The 21,243-nt window shown below is 47.8% G+C and overlaps 7 protein-coding genes across 7 annotated transcripts; 4 read left to right on the forward strand and 3 right to left on the reverse strand.

Moving 5' to 3' along the window:
• Positions 1–1,379: 1,379 nt before the first annotated feature.
• BDZ99DRAFT_376502 (uncharacterized protein) lies at positions 1,380–1,571 on the reverse strand (the record flags this gene model as incomplete). Its single annotated transcript, XM_033715028.1, has 1 exon — positions 1,380–1,571. A coding segment is annotated over one exon (192 nt), but the record flags the coding sequence as incomplete, so codon positions are not given.
• Positions 1,572–1,775: 204 nt separating this feature from the next.
• Positions 1,776–2,057, reverse strand: BDZ99DRAFT_376591 (uncharacterized protein; the record flags this gene model as incomplete). The annotated part of the gene is made up of 2 exons (XM_033715032.1): positions 1,776–1,898; positions 1,953–2,057. 2 exons carry the CDS (start codon positions 2,055–2,057, stop codon positions 1,776–1,778), a joined length of 228 nt encoding a protein of 75 aa, XP_033582990.1.
• Positions 2,058–4,295: 2,238 nt separating this feature from the next.
• On the forward strand, positions 4,296–7,025 carry BDZ99DRAFT_432911 (uncharacterized protein). Its single transcript, XM_033717362.1, has 9 exons — positions 4,296–4,309; positions 4,437–4,727; positions 4,789–4,895; positions 4,949–5,172; positions 5,226–5,419; positions 5,467–6,058; positions 6,108–6,164; positions 6,217–6,583; positions 6,636–7,025. The coding sequence occupies exons 2-9, from the start codon at positions 4,441–4,443 to the stop codon at positions 6,896–6,898; spliced, it is 2,091 nt and encodes a 696-aa protein (XP_033582991.1). The 5' UTR covers positions 4,296–4,309; positions 4,437–4,440; the 3' UTR covers positions 6,899–7,025.
• Positions 7,026–7,205: 180 nt separating this feature from the next.
• BDZ99DRAFT_457949 (MFS peptide transporter-like protein Ptr2) lies at positions 7,206–9,732 on the reverse strand. Its single transcript, XM_033718804.1, has 8 exons — positions 9,419–9,732; positions 9,236–9,352; positions 8,948–9,167; positions 8,755–8,892; positions 8,471–8,704; positions 8,259–8,416; positions 8,111–8,207; positions 7,206–8,057 (listed from the first exon to the last, which is right to left on the reverse strand). Exons 1-8 carry the CDS (start codon positions 9,681–9,683, stop codon positions 7,478–7,480), a joined length of 1,809 nt encoding a protein of 602 aa, XP_033582992.1. The 5' UTR covers positions 9,684–9,732; the 3' UTR covers positions 7,206–7,477.
• A 2,258-nt stretch (positions 9,733–11,990) lies between these two features.
• BDZ99DRAFT_457952 (uncharacterized protein) lies at positions 11,991–15,101 on the forward strand. The gene is made up of 9 exons (XM_033718805.1): positions 11,991–12,124; positions 12,174–12,319; positions 12,373–12,452; positions 12,504–12,934; positions 12,991–13,257; positions 13,313–13,524; positions 13,575–14,333; positions 14,383–14,455; positions 14,511–15,101. Exons 1-9 carry the CDS (start codon positions 12,022–12,024, stop codon positions 14,804–14,806), a joined length of 2,367 nt encoding a protein of 788 aa, XP_033582993.1. The 5' UTR covers positions 11,991–12,021; the 3' UTR covers positions 14,807–15,101.
• Positions 15,102–15,349: 248 nt separating this feature from the next.
• Positions 15,350–19,149, forward strand: BDZ99DRAFT_493938 (Vps54-domain-containing protein). Its single transcript, XM_033723275.1, has 3 exons — positions 15,350–15,706; positions 15,825–18,663; positions 18,734–19,149. Exons 1-3 carry the CDS (start codon positions 15,451–15,453, stop codon positions 18,939–18,941), a joined length of 3,303 nt encoding a protein of 1,100 aa, XP_033582994.1. The 5' UTR covers positions 15,350–15,450; the 3' UTR covers positions 18,942–19,149.
• A 390-nt stretch (positions 19,150–19,539) lies between these two features.
• On the forward strand, positions 19,540–21,221 carry BDZ99DRAFT_493939 (uncharacterized protein; the record flags this gene model as incomplete). The annotated part of the gene is made up of 1 exon (XM_033723276.1): positions 19,540–21,221. The coding sequence occupies one exon, from the start codon at positions 19,540–19,542 to the stop codon at positions 21,097–21,099; it is 1,560 nt and encodes a 519-aa protein (XP_033582995.1). The 3' UTR covers positions 21,100–21,221.
• Positions 21,222–21,243: the final 22 nt, after the last annotated feature.

Genomic DNA, 21,243 nt, shown 5'->3' on the forward strand with positions numbered 1-21,243 from the left:
CGGCAGGTATAATAGATATAATAAGGTATACTTAGTAAAAGTAGATATATTAATAGCATGCATAATATAGAGGCAGTAGATAAGCAGTAATAATTATTAAAAGGCGTTAGTCTAGTACTACTTACTATTATAATAGTGCGTATAATAACGGCAGGTATAAAGGGTACTATATAATTACAACTCTAAGGCAGTAGGTATAATTAACAGAGTTATTATAAGGCGCAAGACTATAACTTCTAATTACTATTTATATATAGGTTGCAGCGTATATAAGCCTATATAAGTTACCTTATTATATTAAACCTCTGCTACTATATATATACTACTGGGGCTCTATAAGGTTATAGTATATTTTCTTTCTTTATAATATATATCCCGCTTATCTATACTACTAAGGCTTCCTCTACCTTTTATATAGTATATTAGCGCTTTCTATACTTTTTTTTATTTCTAGTAGCCTCTTCCTCTACCTCTACTATAATATGCTTTAGCCGACTATATTTTCTCTTACTTTAAGCTTTTTTGCTTACCTTCTGCTTAGTATACTTTGCTTATACTGCTTTAATATCCTTATAGCTTATTACCCTTACCTTCCTAAAAATTTTAGACTTTATCTTTTAGTAAGTTTTAGCTTTATTATTTATCTTTAATAGGAGCTGAATTTAGTCTTAATTAAGGGCCTGTTAGGCAAAGAATATTTTAGCAGTATTAGTAAGCTTCTAAATAAGCTTCTAATAATACTTTATACTTATCTTATTATAAAAATCCTGCTTAATCTAGGTAAGTAGCAACGTAAGAGCCTCTAATAATACTAAAGTTACTAGTATCTAGATAATATTATATTATAGATATAGTCTACTGCCTTTATAAGCTATATAGATAGGCAGTAGGGTATATACCTTAGTAGCTGGCTTTATAATATCTCTAAGTACTCTATCTAGGTTAAAGGGAAATAAGCCGGATTTAGCCTATTCTGCAAGTATATTTTTTTTAGTTATTGCTTATTCTTTTACAGGGTAGTATAGAGTAGTAAAGTGTTCCTTATTAATTACAGTTATACCTTCTTAATATAGGCGTTCTACTTAGTTATAATAAGTATTCTTTAGTAGGGTAAAAACCAAAATATTGCAGGGCTAGAGCTTATAAAAGGTATAAAAGGGGAGTTAGCAGAGAATAATATTATTTCCGAAGCAAAATTCTAATATTTTAAGGGTCTTATATATTCTAAAGCTATTATATATTAGTATTTATAGTTTCTAGTTAGCTTATACCTTAGTTTAGGGGTTAAATACTTATTTTATCTACTCTAGGCTAAGGTAGGAATTATTATAGCTAGACTTAAAAAATATATAGACCTATCCAGGGGTAGAATATATTATCTAGTTGCTCTGATAGGTAGAGGCTGGCCAGATAATTATTAGGTTCAGACACTTACCACTCGCTAATACGCATTTAATAGCGGTTACTATTATACGTTTTACGCCGGCACCTCTATAGTCTTGCCGGTTATCCTTACTTACTAAGACTTTAACAGAGCCTAGTATAGAAAGCATAACTTCTGTCTTATCTATATTATATATATTCTCCGGCAGAATATTAGGCCTATAAAGTTCTGGTTTAATCACCTTAAACTAGTATATAATCTTAGGATATATATTATTATTGTGACAATTCCAGTCCATCGCCCTGTAATTCCTCCGGGCAAGTTCTAGATAGCGCTTCGCGAATGCCTGAGGCTAGTTCTTGTTCGGCGGCTTAATCGCCTTTATTGCAGATTATCGGCGGGCAATGCTAAATGCTAGGAGAGGTATATCCTTAATACGCAGGGGAAATCCAAGAGCAGCCGTTCGCAATATATGCTGAACAAAGGCTATCTCTTCCGACAGGGTAAGGTACTGCTGGTGTTAGGCCTTAGTTAGTCTTAAGGGTTGTCCCTTATTATAATACCACACAGTGGTATAAGACACAGGGATGTTAGAGCATTCTGCTAGAGCAGTATAGGTTCTCCGCACATGCGTGGGCAGATTCTGCGCCAGCGCCTGGCTGGCTGGATCCATGGCTACTTACTGTAGTAATAATGGAGGGGACACCGCGAGCATCGACAGTACGCAGCGCTGGGCAATAATGTACCTCCTGAGTTAAAATTAGAATAAGACAGGTGGCTGCAAGATTTAGATTGAGCATAGCGCCTTTTTCAATACATCATGACATAACAATGCCAAGCCCTGTCGTGATCTCCCTCCTGCATGGAGATACTCTCGGTTTCCCGAAATACGGTTTGCTATGCCGCTGGAGTCTCGGAACAGGGACTCTCGTGATCAAACCTTCGTCCTGTAGCTCCGAAACCCGAAGAGATGCGATATGCCGTGACTGGGCAGGGGTAAACTGCTGAGACGCGAATGATCGTCAAGAACGCAACCTCCGACAGCAAGCTTAAGACCGCTGTAATTTTTTACTTTGAATGCGACGATATGGCCAGGGTTAACTGATCTATTAATGCACAGTATCCGTACTCCTATACAATGGTGTTGGTACATTCTAGATGCTGAAGAAGAGGATGTTGTTCCGCTACGGCAGTTGTTCCGTTACAGTTGGATGCACATTACGAAGACTGGGACGATAATTACGTTTTGCGCAAGACGGGTGATGCCAGAGGCCTTGGGCTCTTCTGTAAAGAAACGTTCGGGAAAGATTATCGTGAAGGAGACTTTGTGGGCGAAATGGCGGGCGTGATTAGACCTCCCGGTTATGATTTCGGTGACAAAGACGGATACCACGTAGCTTTCCCGATCGGCAACTGTACGCCTAGGGTCATTGGATACGTGGATCCGTACGATACGGGCAGCTACATGAGGTTTGTCAATCACTCCTGTGATTCTATTTGCGAGTTTCAACCGAGCAGGGTTGGGAATACCCGTATCAGTTCCGTGGTCGTGAAAAAAGGTAAAATTCTACGTGCGGGTAACGAAGTAACCACGGATTATGGCCCTGGATACTTCCAAAATCTCGAAGCATGCCTTTGCGGGGAAGCGACATGTCGAAAACCACCTAAGAAAGCCAAGAAGAGAGGAAAAATAGGAAGCATGACAAAAAGGATGCCGACAACGGAGAGGCCCCATCTGAGAGAAAAAGACGGCCAGTGAAATTGAAATGGATCTAGATCAAGAGGATGGTTACGTGCCTCCACGCAGACCCAAACCAAGCTCCTACAAGGAGAAAGGCAAAAGTAGGGCTGAGTCCACGCGGGAAAGTGATCAAATGGATCTAGTTGAAGATGATGAGTCGGATGATGAAGTTGGGACTAACGGCACAGGTAAGGTAGTATTCGATGGAAGAAGCGGCAAAACAAACAGCAGTCGGGCAGCTTTGGAAGTTTCTCGTGATCGAAAGACGAAGGCTATTACAGGCGTTACTGGGCATAAAGTCGTTAAAACGGGCATCAGAACACAAAATCTGCGCTCGAAGCCGAAGGCAATATTACCCCCAAGTGTGGGCAGTGCCAGGCCAACTTCTTTCAAACAAACAACATCTCTCGGCCGACCAAGATCCGACAACCTCAAGAGAAAGAGGCCTGCTATAGAAGAGGACGCTCGCTCAGACCAGAGCGAGACCGAAAACCCTGCTTAGAGGTACCGTAGAAGGGAGTAGGACTAATGGCAATGTAAGTGACGCGGTGATACATAAATCAGGTGAGGTAAGCATGTTCTGGCATTCCGGAATATCCGGCTTGAAGCGTGCCGGAATTGAGTAGCTGCAAGAGGTAGGTTATTAGTATTCTCGAATAGGAGGAACGAAATGGAGGAACGAAATAGAACTCTTTCCGAGCCACGTATTAATGCATAATCATAAATACTCCGTGATTATGTGAGAAGATTAATAGTGGGATCCCCATCTTGCCAAGCAGTTCTTGATGACGCGCTGCAACCTTCCTAGTCGCATCACAGCAACCTGCTTCATTGAGCATATTCGCCATTATCCGGCCGAACCACACGATGAGTTACCAAGACTATATGCTTGGCAGTTGCCGACGTAGGATGGTGTTGTGGATACCATCTGGGCACGGAGGTGAGACTGTCCAGGCAAGGTTATGGCTCAAATCGAATTCACGGTTGCGTTACGTGACACTGGTAGCACGTCTTCTCCTCATCTCACGGCCGGTTTTTCTTTCCAATTGACATGCAGCGTGGCTGAAGTAACTACTACACCTCTCTCAATACCTTCCATGGGGAAACTTGAGCACAATGGTTAATTGGCTTTCTATCTTCGCGACTGCGTTGCTATGTGCACGTGGATGGGCTATTACTCCAGAGTAAGTTTTGAACCAAAGGTCTCATATCAAGCGAAGTAGGACGAGGAAACTGTCGTTTTTTCTAATACTCATAAATTCTTTCGTTTCAATGCTCTCCTCAAACTACACGCCGCTAATAAATGAATAGGCAAATGCTCAGTGCCCCACGTCGCTCAGAAGCTGTGCCCAATCCTACTGGCGAATGGGCTATCTTTTCCGCAAGCTCTTATTCTTTCGAGAAGAAGGAATCATCTTCCAATTGGAACTTGCTTAACCTGAAGAATGGAACCATCGGGTCTCTGGACGTGTTCACCGAGGACGTTTCTGAGGTTGTGTGGATTCCCGGAAGTACCACCGAAGTGATCTATATCAACGGTACCAACGAGGAGGCTGCGGGTGGAGTAACGCTATGGCTTGGTGATCTCTTTGAGCTTTTAAGGTACCTTGGGGTCTTTCCCCTTCCACTACGAAGCAAAAGGCATTTTTACTAACCCTACCAGCTTTAAACTGGTAGCTTCTTTGCCTGGCCCATTTTCCGGGTTGAAAGTTTCCAAGACAGCCTCGGGCGATCTTAAATTCCTAGTAAATGCCTTGGCTTACCCGAATGGTAGGCTGCCGTTACCAACTAAGAATGAGCATGCCGCTAATAGGATTCTCTAGGCACCGTGTACAATGCCGAAACAGCCTCAAAACCAAGGAGTACCGGTAGATTATATTCAGACACCTTCGTTCGTCATTGGGACTTTTGGTTGACGGCTGAGCGTTATACACTTTTCTCGGGGACTCTTCAGTCAAAAGGAAACTATGCACTATCCCAAGCCGGGGTGCAAAACCTTCTTATCAACCTCAACTACACTGTCACGCGACCTGAGACCCCCGTCCAGGTAAATCCCTAGCCAAACCTACCCTCTATTTTCCTTCTAACTCTTTAATACAGCCTTTTGGAGATGACGGTGATTACGATCTAAGCCCGGACGGCAAGTGGGTGGCCTTCCTTTCGAAAGCTCCCGAGCTTGCAAAGGCAAACTACACTGCGAGCTATATATATCTAGTTCCTTTCGATAGCCCTGAGGTCGCCCCAATTGCGATAAATGGGCCGGATACCGCAGCCCAGGGAATCGGCGCACTTGGGTAAGTTGCAAGCTGCCTCGATACTCGCGGAAACTAACGTTGAAAAGCGCTTCTGGTGGGCCGAGATTCTCACCCGACAGCTCAAAGATTGCATTTTGGCAACAGGATGGTATTAGCTACGAGTCGGATAAGAGCAAGGTCTATGTTACTGCCGTCAAGAACTCTCCGTCCTACGGCGGAGAGTGGTCCGCCATCGCCGGGGATTGGGACCGGTCCGTTGACTCCCTTGCATGGAATCCAGATGGGAAATCACTGTTCGTTTCTGCGTCCGACCTTGGGGAGGAAAAGCTATTCACTCTTCCCATTACCGCACCGCCCAACTACGAGCCTCGTAAATTCACTGCCGCGGGCACGAACGTGGCATGGTTTCACATCTTGTCCGATTCCAGCGCTCTGGTCTCTGGAAATAGCATTTGGTCGTCCAGAGACTTCTACATCAAGTCTGCGAACGCCACGAAGTTATTGTTCTCTGCTACCACTACAGATCCCGAGCTTGAGGGCTTGAGCTCTGACGATGTGGAGCAGTTCTACTTCACTGGCGCTTTAGGAATACCGATCCAGAGCTGGATAATCAAGCCCAAGGGTTTCCAAGCGAATGGCACTTATCCTCTAGCATTCATCGTCCATGGAGGACCTCAGGTAAGTTGCCATTCCAGTAACCACTTCTGCTTGCTAAACCAGTTTTAAGGGTGGCCATTACAACTCGTGGAGTACACGCTGGAACTTCAAGGTGTTCGCCGATCAAGTAAGCCTTTTCTCCTCTGAGCTAATGCATTTTCAGGAAGTTGACATTCCAGGGATACGTGGTAATAGCTCCCAACCCCACAGGCAGTTCAGGATGGGGACAGTTCCTCCAAGACTCCATCCAGAATCAGTGGGGCGGTCATCCCTACGACGATCTCGTCAAGTGCTGGGATTACATAGAAGCAAACCTAACATACATCGACACCGACCGCGCCGTCGAACTCGGGGCAAGCTACGGTGGGTACATGACAAACTGGATCCAAGGCCACGATCTCGGAAGGAAGTTCAAAGCCCTAGTCGCCCACGACGGTCTAGCAAGCACGCTCGGTGCTTACGCTACAGAAGAGCTTTGGTTTACTCAACACGAGTATAATGGCACGCTTTGGGATAATCGCGAAAACTATGAGATATGGGATCCAGGTACGTTTCCAATTTCTTCGACTCCGTATGCGGTAGCGCTGACCTGTTTTAGCTGCCCATATCAAGAACTTTAGCACGCCGCAGTTCATCATCCACAGCGCGGAAGACTACAGACTGCCCGAGTCAGAAGGAATTGCTATGTTTAATTATCTTCAGTCGAGGGGAGTACCGTCTAGGTTTCTTAGCTTCCCGGACGAAGACCATTGGGTCTTGAAGCCGGAGAACTCGCTACAGTGGCATAAGAATGTGTTGGGGTGGATTAATCACTACTCTGGTATTGGTGGACCTCTTAGTGATAATGCCATTGGTGGTTGATCGGCTGCGGGAAGGCGATACGGAACCAGATTCGCTCTACGGTCGTGTGGATGCTATTGGTTGCCAGGCCGCTAGATTTCTTGCGAAGTATACGTGGTTGGGATCATAAATCAAAAGTAGAAGATTAGAAGGTGACATGATGAATTAATTGAACTTTTGGGTTGAATTACTTCACCCATGGATTCCTCCGCGAGGTGCGTTGGAGGAAGAATGACGATTGAGTGTGTTTGGTTTTATTTCACGCGGAGGTCACGTGACTATTACTCAACGCACATCTGCATAGTCACTGAGGGCCACATAGGGGAATTGCGGCTGGAAGATTTTAGTGTATGCTTTTTAGAGAAAGACATTACTGTAAATAATATGCATATTTGAAATGAGCCAAGATCAATCTTGATACAACTTCAGGTAAGTTATTGAAGTAGATGCAATATAATTCTGAGATGATGTGGGATCAAATTTCTCTTCTATAGAATCTCTTTGCGAAGCGCTTATGTCTGATGCATGAAATCAACCTCAAGCTCAGCTGTACGTCCACTCAGTCTCACCCGTTGATTTGTATCGTTACAGATGTCACCTTCAGGTGGCTGATGAGACGCTCGCCCTTCGCTGCTTCCTACCAAGATACGTACTATCTGGCAGCATATTAAGTTTGTCTTCGCGCTTATCAAGCCTCTGGTTCTGAAGCCAGAACAACACACCACCGACAGCTGCCAGAATAGCGACGGTAGCATAATTCCAGACGAGTAAAGGATCGTCGCTCAGCGAGACAAACGCCTGGCCAATGGCGTTGCTGAACGCTGACATGAAGTGCCAGTAGCTAGTAACCAGCGAACGCATATTTGTAGGCGCCTTGGTAAACGCGTACTCCAGGCCGGTGATGGATGCGAAAATCTCCGAGAAGCCGATGAGCACGTATGGGACCGTCTGCACCCAGACGTTGATGGGCGCGGCACCCTCCTCGCATGTGTTCATATACTTGCCGCATGGGCCGAGCTTGTAAATGTAGTACTGGATGACGGTTGCGGAGATCATGGCTAGCGAGGCCAGGCCGAAGCCAAATGCGATACGCTTAACGGGGGTGAACTTGATGCCCTTCTTGCGAAGGAAGGGGTAGAGGAAGTTGTCCACGAGGGGAATAAAGATGACCAAAGAGATTCTGGCCGATCTTCTTAGCTTATTACACGTCATAACATTCTGTGTCTCACTTACGGATTCAAGTTGGTGATGATATCGTTAGGCACGCCATGGAGCTCCATAGTTGCCGCTTGAGACGTGAGGTTGTTGTTCATTTGATTGTAGGTAAGCCCTGTAATGCTTGTTAGAATGAGAGTTTTGGAAAGGCGTTGCGACGACTGACAATAGAGAGGAATCCATGTGAAAACTCGACATGCTTTCAAGCCACGGGCAACTTGATCAACCCAAGCATCGTCAAAGGTCATCCAAGTTGGTTTGCTCGAGCCAAGATGGGTAGGCTTTACGTCATTCCAGAAGTTGGGGTCGGTGAAGTTTCTCTTGCTATGAAGCGCACTGTAAGTTGCAAGTCGGAGAGGTAAAGAGGCGTCGACTTACAGTGTGACCGGATTAATGGACCATTTTCCTTTCTGCGCCAGTCCCCACAATAGCCAGAAATTCTTCAACACTGAACCGGTCGGAGGGCTCCTAGTGTAATTGTTCCGGCAGAAGTACAACACAATGGGGCAGAAGCAAAACATAATAGTTGGTAGGAGGAAGGCTAACCAAAATCCAACATATTTCTCGACGTAGACCATGGATATCTGACCTGTCAGGGAACCGACGTTTACCCTGTAACGCTTGTTAGAATGAGAGTTTCCGATAGGCTTATGACGACTGACATCATGTAGAAATAGAGAAAGATCCGGGCTATAGTAATGTTAGGGTCCGAGATTTGGCGTTCACCAGTTTTACGGTCTATCACGATCTTCGGCTTGGTCTGCTTATATTGCTCCGCAATCAAGGGAGACACGTTTGCCCTGTGATTGGGCTCGTCAGATGGTCAAACAGTAGGGGTCATCAAATAAGACTGACTTGAAGGCTCCTGTGCCGAGACCGAGCAGGATCAGTCCTGGAATGAAAGCGCCAAGGGCATGACCGCTGGCGATGACGGAAGGGATGGCAGAAACGACGATGACGATATGGCCAAGGATAGCAACAAAAATAGCCAGGAAAATAGTGTTAAAGCGGCCAAGATACTCGTCCGCAACGTAGGCGCCAATTAGTGGAGTAGTGTAAGCCCAGAACGAATTGACTTTCAAAAATAAGAACCGTTAGTTCCATCATAAGGATCGGAATAAAGCTACAGAAGCGATCACTCACAGGTGCCTAGCCCGAATGATGCCCTTTGGCCCATATTCAAGGCTCCCGACTGTCCGTTCGTGCCACTTTTACCAGTAGTCGATCCAGGAGGCAATGGACGCTGAATGTAATTGGTATCTTCAGTGAAACGTCAGTACTCTGCTTTGCTATGTAAGTTCGCAGAGTTGTCAGGTTTGAACTCACAAAGCACTTGGCACCCATAGTAGCCAAATCGCTCGCACATCTCCGTAAAAGCGATCGTATAAGCCAACCACGGGATCTTGCCAGAGACACGAGTGAGCGTCGCCAATTCCTCTTCGGTGGGGTCTTCCCCAGAATCATCGTCTGGACGGTTCGAGTCGGAATGGGAGATGCTGAATTCCTTTTCGTTCTTGGCATACTCCGCCAGGCCTTTCGGGGCGCGAGCCATGGCCACCTCCTCGACGTTTGTGCCAGCTGCCGCAGACATGGTGCTTTTGGACAACAGGGGAGCTTCTGCAGGGAGAAAGATCTAGACATGGCAAGAGGGCAGAGATAATCTTTTATAACTTCATGGGAGCTACTGGGGCAAAACATCATCGGTATCTATAAAGAGAAGGTAGCAAAGCAGTCGCGAGATTGTTGTGTTACATTGCAATGAGCAGCGGCCGTCTTGGAAGACAGGCCTGGGAACTCACACGTCTTGACAAGGATCGATTGAGAAAACTGATCGAGGCGCCCAAGCCTTGGCATATATTGGCACATTGTCGATCTTCTTCGGTCTTGGTGCAGGAAGCTCCCCAGAATAACGCATAGTGCAGGGCTAAGGCCGGATCAAAGCGCGAGCTGTGCCGCCGGGGATAAGAGGCTACTCACTGCCAAGGCGCACTGTAACCAAGTTCACGGCGGAGGGTGGCCAGACGCTCAGCAGTGCAATCGAGTTTCCTAAACGAGGGCTAAGGACGAGCATGGTACCCAGCAAGGTGGCCGCGGATGGCGCCAGTCGCCCGGATGCATCGTGCCGTAAGGGTGACCGTTTACCAAGAGGATGGGGCGGAATTTCTTGGCAATCCTTGGCTTATCTTCACTGGTTCCACCAGTGGTTTTCCGAAGACGCTGTCGCTGATATCGCTCTGCATTGGGCGCTGTCCGGGGCTTCCTGTTGGTGTAGGCGGGGATGTGGATGCTTCAGTTATTCTAGAACAGTGGCAGAAGGCTGGGATGGGGACCTTTCGGAATGCCCAATATCTCTGCAGGGCCTGAGTGGATGGAAGCATGGGTTTTCTAACAAGGAAAACACGGGACAGTTACGAGGTCGTAAGCGTTTCCACGATCGTACTGTAATAGGAAAATGCGCGAGATATGAAAGAAAGCACGCGACGATGTAAGAGAACACAAGGGATACTAGAAAGTAGAATTTCAGACGGCGAGAACAGAGTAGATAGAAGAGTGGACGAGGGAAATGACTACAGAGTGCAGGTTACAAGAACCCAGAAGTGTAGACGCGAGTAACGGCAAAAGGCTTCATAGCATCACTAGAGTATCAATGTTCTATACAATTGAATGAGGTTGTAATGGAAAACGAAGACACATCGTTTTGGAGTGATAAGGCAAAGAGTGGACCCACCTCGAAGAATTCGGGTTCTCCGGTTTGTACACGTGACCAATCGTCTCCCTCCAAAGTTCGAGTGTGGTGTGGCGCCGAGCTCTTTGGCGCTTAGCCATGCAGAAAGCGGAAGGTAGAAATACGTCAGAACGCAGCTAGAAGACGCAAGGCTTGGCGTTTAATAGTTTAATTCAATCATGTCAGTGACTGCGCCGGCCACCGACACTGTAACCTACAGCGCTGCTTTGCCATCGATCACGCTACACCAACACATCACCGGCTGCAATGATGCGCACACCATCTCACTGACTATAGCATAGCGCCAGCGTCGCCGTATCAAACTCGAAACCAGCCTATATCCGTCCATCGATTGCAACAACACCGCTTGTGTCGCCACACCCAAGCACTTCGCAGCGGCTACGCTTTTCCTCTAGTCCTAGACATATGCTACACCGTGCACCGAGCCCATACTACGCGAATAAGACAGGACTTGGTTGGCTATGGATACTGCGTCTTGAGGATCACTTAATTGTTCCAAGAGAAGCGCTACGGCGTGGCTGAGATTTTGAGACCCTATATGGCAAACACTTCCATCAAACGAAATGTTTCTTCGGATATCAAAGACGATCCACACGGACTGGACGATAATTTCCTCGCAAGCCTATGCCTTCGCAGTCCGTACATGTTTTCACACAAAGGAAGACAACGCTCCTTACGACGTTCTCAATTCCAATACAATCTTTATGATATGAATAAGGGCGCTGTTACCAGTCTACAACTTTCGCGTGCTAAAACTTTAGGAGCTCCAATATCGGTTAGCAATGACATTCAAGAACGAAATAAAGTTATCCAAAGAGCATCCAAATCCTTCGACCACCGCAGTGATCGTAGAGTGATCGTAGTCACCTAGACTTCTAACAGAGCCGATACAATTATTTGCCTAGGTACAATTGAGTCTCCTTGGCATTATTATGCCCCTCATTCCTGATATCTCGCTAGAGTACCCCGCAGCCACTCCCGTTACATCCTAGCGATAGTTGCACCACTAATCTTCAAGACGGAATTTTTGTATGAACGGCAGCACGGATTCACAAACTTCGCGCCTGCCCAGTATGGATGCACTAATACGGAGCGGGGTTCGTGATCTTCGCGCAGTCCTTCATTCTCCATCAACATCATTCCGGACCTCCTGGCCATTAATTTATCAGTCAAGAGAACAAGAATGTCGTCCTCGTGGCGCTCTTCGGGTCTTTTCTGTCTACTCTCCTTAGTTGGGAGCAATGCGCAAAAACAAATAAACCCTCTCATCGGCACGACGAACGGTGGTAAGCGCCAGTACACTTAGGAAGTACGTCTTGATTAATTTACCGTCAGGACATGTCTTCCCTGGCGCGACACTGCCTTTCGGTATGGCAAAAGCGGGCGCTGATACCAATGGAGGTGATAATCAAGGTGGCTTTGCCTCAGATGGGAGTCCTATCATGGGATTTTCTCACATGCATGATTCGGGAACGGGAGGCGTAGGCGTCATATCGAAGTTCGTATAGCAATCTGAACGCTGATCCGTCTACAGTCTCCTTCTCTCGGCAACTTTCCTATTTTTCCACACGCAGGATGTCCGGGCGATGACATCAACAATTGCGCTTATACGAAGTAAGATTCAAGATCCTAAGCTTGAGTGTCTTGGTTGCTAAGTTAGAATAGAGATGATAGAGCTACCGGGCTTATCAATGGGACGGTCGAAGCATACCCAGGATACTTTGCGCTCACGCTAAACTCTTCGATCCATGCTGAGATGACAGTGTCAAACCATACAGCACTCTATAGATTCACTTTCCCTACGGAGCCTCTTGATTCCGACACCCCCTTGAGTCCACTGATTTTGGTCGATTTGGCAGATCTTCCGAATTCAAGGATCAACGGCCAAGTCGAAGTTGATTCTGCCACTGGTCGCCTCTCTGGAAATGGGACCTATTCACCATCATTCGGAATTGGCAATTATACAGTACATTTCTGTGCTGATTTCTTAGGTGCGGCCGTTCGTGATAGTGGCGTTTTCAGCAATAATCGCGCTGGAGTCGGAAGATCACTCTTCGTTCAGGAGGATGGGGTCAACATTTCACCCCAGATTCTACGTAATTACTCCTTTTCCTTTTGCGAGAATGTCTGCTAATTTCACCCTTGCCTTTAGCTGCCGGGGCATGGACGAGATTCCACGCGCCGGATTCAAATGGTCAAGTCCTCGTACGCGTAGGGGTTAGTTTCATAAGCGCTGCGCAGGCCTGCGGAAGCGCAGAGAAGGAAATTCCTAATTTCGATTTCAATCAGACCTTGAGCGCCGCTGAAGACGCCTGGAACACGAAATTGAATGTCATCGAGATCGACGCTGCAGGAGTGAGTGAGGAGCTTCAGACAACTTTCTGGAGCGGAGTCTACCGAAGCATGATCAGTCCGCAAGGTATGAATAATTCGAACTACCGTCAAACCAATACCAACAAAACTTTCCAATCCAGACTACACAGGAGAAAACCCATTGTGGTACAGCGACGAACCGTACTATGATTCTTACTACTGCATCTGGGACTCATTCCGTAGCATTCATCCCCTGATCACGCTATTGGACCCGCACTCGCAAACGCTCATGGCCAGAAGTCTGATCGATATCTACCGCCATGAAGGAAAATTGCCTGATTGCCGCATGAGTCTATGCAAAGGGTTTACCCAAGTATGACATGCGCTATACGCTCTTATCTAGACTATGCTAATCTGGCAAAGGGCGGCTCCAATGCCAACATTGTACTCGCGGACGCATACTTGAAGAATATTACTGAAGGCGTGGACTGGGCCACTGCGTACCAGGCTGTCGTGTCCGATGCTGAAGACGAGCCACTGAATTGGGCCGTCGAAGGTCGGGGAGGCCTCGAAAGCTGGAAGCATCTTGGGTACATCCCGACTGATGACTTCGATCTTAACTCCGGCGCTCGCACGCGCAGCATCTCCCGCACGGTCGAGTATGCCTACAACGACTTCTGTATTGCAGAAATGGCCAAAGGTGGTCTAGGGAGTGTGGAAGCCTACCAGAAGTATTCTCAGCGTTCAAGAAACTGGAAGAACATGTACAAAGAAGACGAAACATCTTCCATCAATGGTACCGATACGGGCTTCGTCGGATTTCTGCAATCAAAATTCATGAACGGGACATGGGGATACCAAGACCCAATCTTCTGTTCGCCATTGCTCAACTTTACGAGTTGTTATTTGAATCCAAATGGCCACGAGACGTACGAAGGGAGCAGTTGGATGTACACCTTTTTCGCTCCAGGAGACATGGCTGAACTCATTGCTACATTGGGAGGCCCTGATACATTTGCTAAGCGCTTGGACTTCATCCACGAAAGCGGACTTCTTTACATAGGCGATGAGCAAGCATTTTTGCTAGTATACCTCTACCACTATGCCGGACGACCTGGATTATCTGCCGCGAGAACACGATTCTACATTCCAAGTCAATTCAATGACACCATCGCCGGCATCGTAAGTCAATGCTTCTCTGCGCCCGGTCCATATTGCTAACATGTTCCAGCCGGGGAACGACGACAGTGGTGCAATGGGCTCTTTTTCAACCCTCACTATGCTAGGTATTTTTCCAAATCCCGGTAAGAAGACAAGCCAAGGAAATGCCATCAAGAGACTATGTTTTAACAATGCTAGGCCAAAATGTGTACTTCATTACTCCTCCCTTCTTCAAATCAGTGTCTCTCACGAACCCGCAGACGGGGAAGACGGCAACGATATCTTCGACTAACTTCAATCCGAATGGGGAGAATATCTACATTCAGAGCGCAAAGCTTAACGGGCAGCCATATACTCGCAACTACCTAACTCATAGTTTCTTCCTAGATGGAGGGATGCTAGAGCTGGAATTGGGTTCCACAGAAAGTGATTGGGGGACCGCGAAAAGTGATCTGCCGCCGAGCTTAACATTCAGCGGAGAATCAGCAGAGTAGTTACCGTGGTGAGTGCGGCTGAAGGAATCTCAAATGGCTCTCGGATTGCTGTTTCGATTGTGATGGAGTAGCGGCGAGCGCTCTCCCGCTTGACTTTGTACAAAAAAAAAAGTCCAGATAAACACCCAAGCGTAAAAGCTGGAAGGCATCCAAGGCGGTCTCTAGTCGATACAGAAGTATGTCGCTTCTGTGTAGAGTCATTTGTGAAATCGCATATTTATTTGTGACGTTGAAAGTCGTGTACTACAAATGTCAGTGATCCTTCACGTAGAAAAGTCGAAGAATAATAGAGCGACGTGATGGTAATTCACACAGCATTTCAAAAGAGATGCTGCTGACAGAAAAGCGCATGGTTGGGAGCCATCGTGTGAGAGGGATGAGTGCTGAGGTCGAGCCTTGGTGGATATCGGGACAACTGGTGCCGATCCGAATTGTCTTGGCAGTCGTCTTTGGCATCATCAAAGGAGATATATACGTCTATTAATTCAACAACATTGCGCGTTTCTTAAAAGCGGTCCTCGTACATACTTCTGACGACCCAAAACGTGAACCTTCGACATGTTAAAGTGGTAGCTTACTGCGCCCTCGCTACCTGATGTCTCCCAAGCTCCCAGAATCACCTCCTGGAATACCGCCATCCGACGATGTCATCTCCTTCGCCGTCCAGGAGATCTGTCGATAGCTTCGAATCCCTCCAGTCTCCGAGCTCGCAACGCAATCAGTACCCTTTCCCTCAACATGATAGACCAAATTCCACGGGTCGATACAACCCAAGCCGTGGGCGCCGGGGGTCGACGGCGAGCTCTATACACTCGATTCACTCCCTGAGCTCAGTCGGTGGCGCCCTGGACACATCATCGCAAAGCAGGATGGGCTCGGTGAAAGAGGTCGGACAAAACGGTATGCGCTGGGAGCTGTTCATGGGCCCGTGGCCAGATAGCTAATCCGAGATGCGCAGCAATCTCGACCCTTCTACAACCACCGATTGTTCGCACGGGGATGCTGCCGCATACCGCAGCTTCTGGCGCCTCAGGGCATAAACCCCCTTCTGCAAAGGACATACCTCCCGTCACCCTTACCAACATACCTCACATCGATTCTACCGCGTTCAACTCGTATTTGTCTCAAGTAGGCTCGCTATACGACGCTTTTCAGAGGGCAAAGGCAGAAACAGATGGCGGCTCGTCCCAGATATTTAAGAGGGATTCGGATAAGAAAGAGGAGTTTGATGAGATAGTGGAGAAAGGGTTACAACGGGACCATGCAGTCACTCCACCACTTACCAGGCCTTCCATAGCCGCTTTGTCTCCTGGGGCGTCACCACAGCCAAGGCGACGTTCAAGCGGAGGCGTTTCTAGGCGAAATCTCAACGCCGTGACACCGTTATCAACAATACCGAACGTCTATTTCGATGACAATTTCCATCTTGAGAACCCACGCACATTTGACATTGTCAGCGAGCGGTCCGAGGTCATTCGACAGCCACAAACTAGAAGTGATACGGACTCAAATGGTGCGAATGGCAGATTGGAGAGTCCACAGCCTCCTGGCAGGAAAGCTCTGGCAAGCAATGCTATTCTACAGGAAAAACTCTCGTGGTATATGGACACTGTTGAGGTTCATCTTATCTCCTCTATTTCCACTGCGTCTACTTCCTTCTTTGCTGCTCTCGGCTCCCTCCGAGAGTTGCAATCCGAGGCTGCAGAGTCCGTTTCGAAGATCAAGTCTCTGAGAGAGGATCTGAGCAACTTAGATCGCCAGATGGCCGTTGGAGGTCTGAAAATCATTGATATGAAGCGACGGCGAGAAAATCTTAGAAAACTCACAGACGCAACGGACCAGCTGCAGAGCGTCATGCAAGGCTTTTCCCATTGCGAGGAGCTGATTGACAGAGGCGAACTTGAGACCGCTATAACCCGGATAGACGCCCTGGAAAAGCTTATAGCAGGAGATTTAAACATCACAGATCCATCTACAGTATTATGGCTCCAGCCACATCTACCAAGTAGGCTCGTAGATCTACGTAGTCTCAAGGCCTTCGATGGGCTAGCAGAAGGCATACAACAACTAAGATCTCGCATCGGTAAAGGATTCGAAGCCAGGTTTTTGGAGACCCTGCTAGTTGACCTACGTCAACATGTTCAAAGCGTGCCACAAAAGGACACTCTCCAACGCTGGGCATCTGCTTCCCAAAGATCTCGAGGCAACCACAACAGAATGCAGTCTATATTACCAGCATACATGAAAACGAATGAGACATTCCGTTCAGATTTGCGGGCAAATCTGATAGGTCTCAGCGCGTCTAATTACACTACCAAAGCAGCGGCAGCTTTCAGAGATGCCATTGTCAGGGAAATGAAAGTCCTTATTCGACACCACCTCCCGAGCGCGTCAGATGATGACGCGGAATCTGTCACATCAGTATCGACCCGGAGCAGTCGCTTGCACAGCCAGCAAGATAAATCGTCTATTCTTTCTCGAAACCTCCGGGCTCTTGATTCCGCCGATGCCGAAGAGCTTTTTGTCAAAATCTATTCGGATGTTGGGGAGGCATTGCGCCGACTCAGTATTCAAGTAAAAGTGCTGCTCGACGTCACAAGCGGTGTCGGAACGCCTCCGCCGTCCGCAGGTGGTACTCGCTCGCCTCCTAGAAGCCCTAATCTGGGAAGCATTGATGGATACATGAACGCGCGGGGTCCGATCTTAGAGTCCAGCGATCTTCAGGAAGAGTTAATGCAAGCCCTGGACATGTCCAGTCTCTTGGGTCAAGCTGTCGATGCGGCTCAGACTCAGATCACAAAAATATTGAGAGTGAGATCGGAAGGAACTACTCATCTGGAGCTCCCTAGATTCCTGCGGTACTTCAGTCTAAACAGGTTGTTTGCGGACGAGTGTGAGGCCGTATCGGGCCGGTCGGGTGCAGCATTGAAAGGTGTTGTCAATGATCACATCGGCCAGTTTGTGTCTCTGATGGGAGAAACTGAAAAACAGCGACTCAACCAAGTCATGGACTCAGATCGATGGAAAGCAAAGGATTTCGGAGATTCAAACAACGACGTCTTGTTGCGAATATTGCAAGGAATGACTAGTGATCCCGTAATCTGGTCAAAGAGTTCAATGATTTGGGAAGACATCGATCTTGCAATGAACGGCACAGCGACCCTGGACACCAATGGAAACTCCAAGGAGAAATCGCAAGGTCCAAGCCACGCAATAGTAGACGAAGAAAGATACGTGGTCAGCGCATCGGCGGTCGCGGCTCTGAAAGGTGTCGATAGGTTCGAGAATCTCATCGCCGCGATACCCAGTATGACCGCGGAAGTCTCGGTGTTGATTTGCGATTATCTCAAATTGTTCAACTCTCGACTATGCCAACAGATCCTTGGAGCTGGAGCAATACACAGCGCAGGACTAGAGAATATCAACACTCGACATCTTGCAACTGCTTCCCAAGCTTTGAGCTTCATGATCGCGATTCTGCCATACGTTAGAGAATTCGCACGGCGACATTCACCCAGTTCTCGGGCTTCAATTGCTGAGTTTGACAACGTCAAAAGACTGCTGCAAGATCAGCAGGTCAGCATCCACGATAAGCTTATCGATATAATGAGCAACAGGGCTGCCGTTCATGTAAAGAATTTGAAGAAAATAATTTGGGATGAGGATACTGCACGACAAGTCAGCCCCAACATGGAAACTTTGACGAAAGACACCCTTACGCTTCACAAAGTCATCAGCAGGATCTTGTCGGATACGTCGGTTCGCATGATCATGTTGCCGGTGTTTGTTAGCTACCGGGAGCAAGTTGGCAAGGCATTTTCCGATGCAGTGGTCAAGACGGCGGCCGGTAAATCGAGGTATGAACTGTTCCCATCGCTTCGTTCATTTGACTCAATTATGTCCTCCTGCTAACTTAGGTTATTGCAGGCTCCTCCGCGACGCCCAACTGTTTGACTCGATGCTCGGTCAAATCGACGGGGCCGGAGACACAGGGCCCTACCTTATCCGCTTGGTCAATGAGAAGACGACAGAAACTCCTACCCCACCACCGGTCCCTTCTCATGCTGGTGATAGTGGTGGCAGGTCCTCACCGGAGAAGCCGGCCGTGACGAACGGAACTGAAGCTGCTTCATGATGAGTGGAGTAGCTTCCTGTAGTACAGTAATAAGATCACAAGATCTGCACTTTCGACTCTTGAAAAAAGCTGAGATTGTGATGTTTTCTAACCGCGGACTGCACATGGTAAAGAATACTGAAGGCTACAAAGCCGAAATGCTTTCCGTGACCTCGACAGAGGTGGATGGCGTGTAGCTAACTACCAGCTTAACAGTATGACATACGATACTCATTTTTCATACAGGAGCTATTCATAATGTTTCAAACACTGGAAATGCTCGGCCTTCTTGATCCTCTCACTGTCATCATTCGCCAATTTCTTTGGTCTGCTTTCACCACTCATTCGCCATCTTGTTTTACAAAGCTCATTCTCCATATTCGCTGCCAGACCATCACAATGTTCATTGTCTCAATTGCGTTGGCCATGTTCACTTATCAATGTTCAGCATTGCACAATGACGTCTCGAATCGAACATATAACAAGCTAATCTTGCCCGTCAGGACGCTTCTTTTCCATAATACACACAGCCTCCCCAATTCGAAAGTCCGGTCACACCCTTCCACGCACAGTCATTCATACACCACTCGGCAGTCACATACTTCTCAGTATCCACACCATGCGGCCCAGTGTAGCAAACCGCAGCAGCACAACCAACACACCTGGCATGTCTCTACCCTGGTGGTGGCTTACCTGGCAGTATTATGAGGATACGATCATAATCCGCAATCCAACCGGCGAGCTTCGTTGGGAAGATGGCGAATGGCATCATAGCGACTATCCACCTCATGATCTTGGTCGCCACTATTTCCCTTATGAGCGGCCAGGTCCAGCTCCTTCGGCCGAGAATGTTCAGATCGGAGGATTCGGGTCGTGGCCTGAGGATCCCCGTCCGGTTCAAAACCATCTGAGAAGGATCATGTCTGAGTTACCCCCTTTGGCAGCCGAATGCCAGCGAATTAGTTTTGCTCGCTGGCCTCGAACCGCCAATCTCTCTGACCCGAAAGGCCCGATACAAAAAGAGCAGGTTGATCGCTTTCGCGGCGGGATGTTGCCACCAGAAGCTTGCGACTTGGAGGCACAAGCTAGCCTTGGAGGCAGGCTTGGTAAGGGGTTGACGTTCTCTGTGGCGAGATCTCCGAATGACTTCACAAACGTGTATCTCCTAGCGCAATCAGTCTTCAGCAATATTTTTGGTCACCCGACTTGGTTCGTCCATGGATACTCTCATATGAGGCCCACGATGCCTACTGCGTCTGATTTCAGCGACCTGGGTCGGCTGCGTAGGCGGAACGCAGAAACACCGCCAAGCTCACTTTCACCTATAAGTCCCTCAGCGCATTCCGTCCTCTCAGGATTACCAGGACGCTTCATTAATTCGATAGGGCGTGATGCTGAAATTAGGCCCTCTCGTCCGCGGAATATGATCCCTTCTCCTCTTCGGAGCGCATACGAACAATACACATCAAGGCGTTTGCCCCACGCTACTTTTGCGCCTAGACGGACGTTTGAAGCACGCGAGCGACCTGGAGCTCCCGACCGGGATGATGAGCCTTCTTCCTATGAGAAGATACCCCAAATTCCCAAAATGAGCTGGAAGTCAACTCGGATGCTCCAATTGGGATTCCGCCGACTTCGATCCGACGATTTGGAGCCAATCACATTCGAAAAGCGGACGCTTGATATCAACAGCAAGCTCAACCAGAGGAACGTACTCGCAGAAGGACTCCAGCAACTCGCATCTACGCCCACCAATTCCACAGTAGATGTCCGGGGCTTGCGTCGTGTTCGGGGAGTCTTCAATCTTAGGGACGGTCGGATCCCCGCCATTTCAGGAGAATCTACGCCCTCCATCTGGAGCGGATTTTCCAATTCTGGAGATAGCGTTGCTTCCAACTATGGGTCCAGCGCTCGCTCCAGCCTCAGCTCCAACAACGATGCGAACGATCAGCGTCGACTGCACGAGCATTTTGATGAGAATGGCCTTGACTTTTTCGTGGATCGGTGGCAACCTCGCTCACCTTTACCGTCTCCAAGCGTACCCGATGAAGAGCCTGATCTCGAAGCTGGAATAAATGTGGATCTAGAAGCACAAGCGATTCGCGAGAAGAAGCCATTTCATAAGAAAGTCATAGGAGCAATGAAGAAGACCGCCAAGACACTTTTTAGAAAGACCTAATGGCGGTTTGTACGCATGCAACTTGAGACTATTGTGTCAAACTGTCTAGGACAGGAGCTTAGAGTTTGGCGATAGTTGACATATTAGGGCTTTGTTTCGCGGCTCGAACTAAATCGTGAGTGTCTCCGTCACCCTTTAATCTGT

Source organism: Mytilinidion resinicola (assembly GCF_010093595.1).
Source record: "Mytilinidion resinicola strain CBS 304.34 unplaced genomic scaffold BDZ99scaffold_2, whole genome shotgun sequence".
Lineage (NCBI taxonomy): Eukaryota > Fungi > Ascomycota > Dothideomycetes > Mytilinidiales > Mytilinidiaceae > Mytilinidion > Mytilinidion resinicola.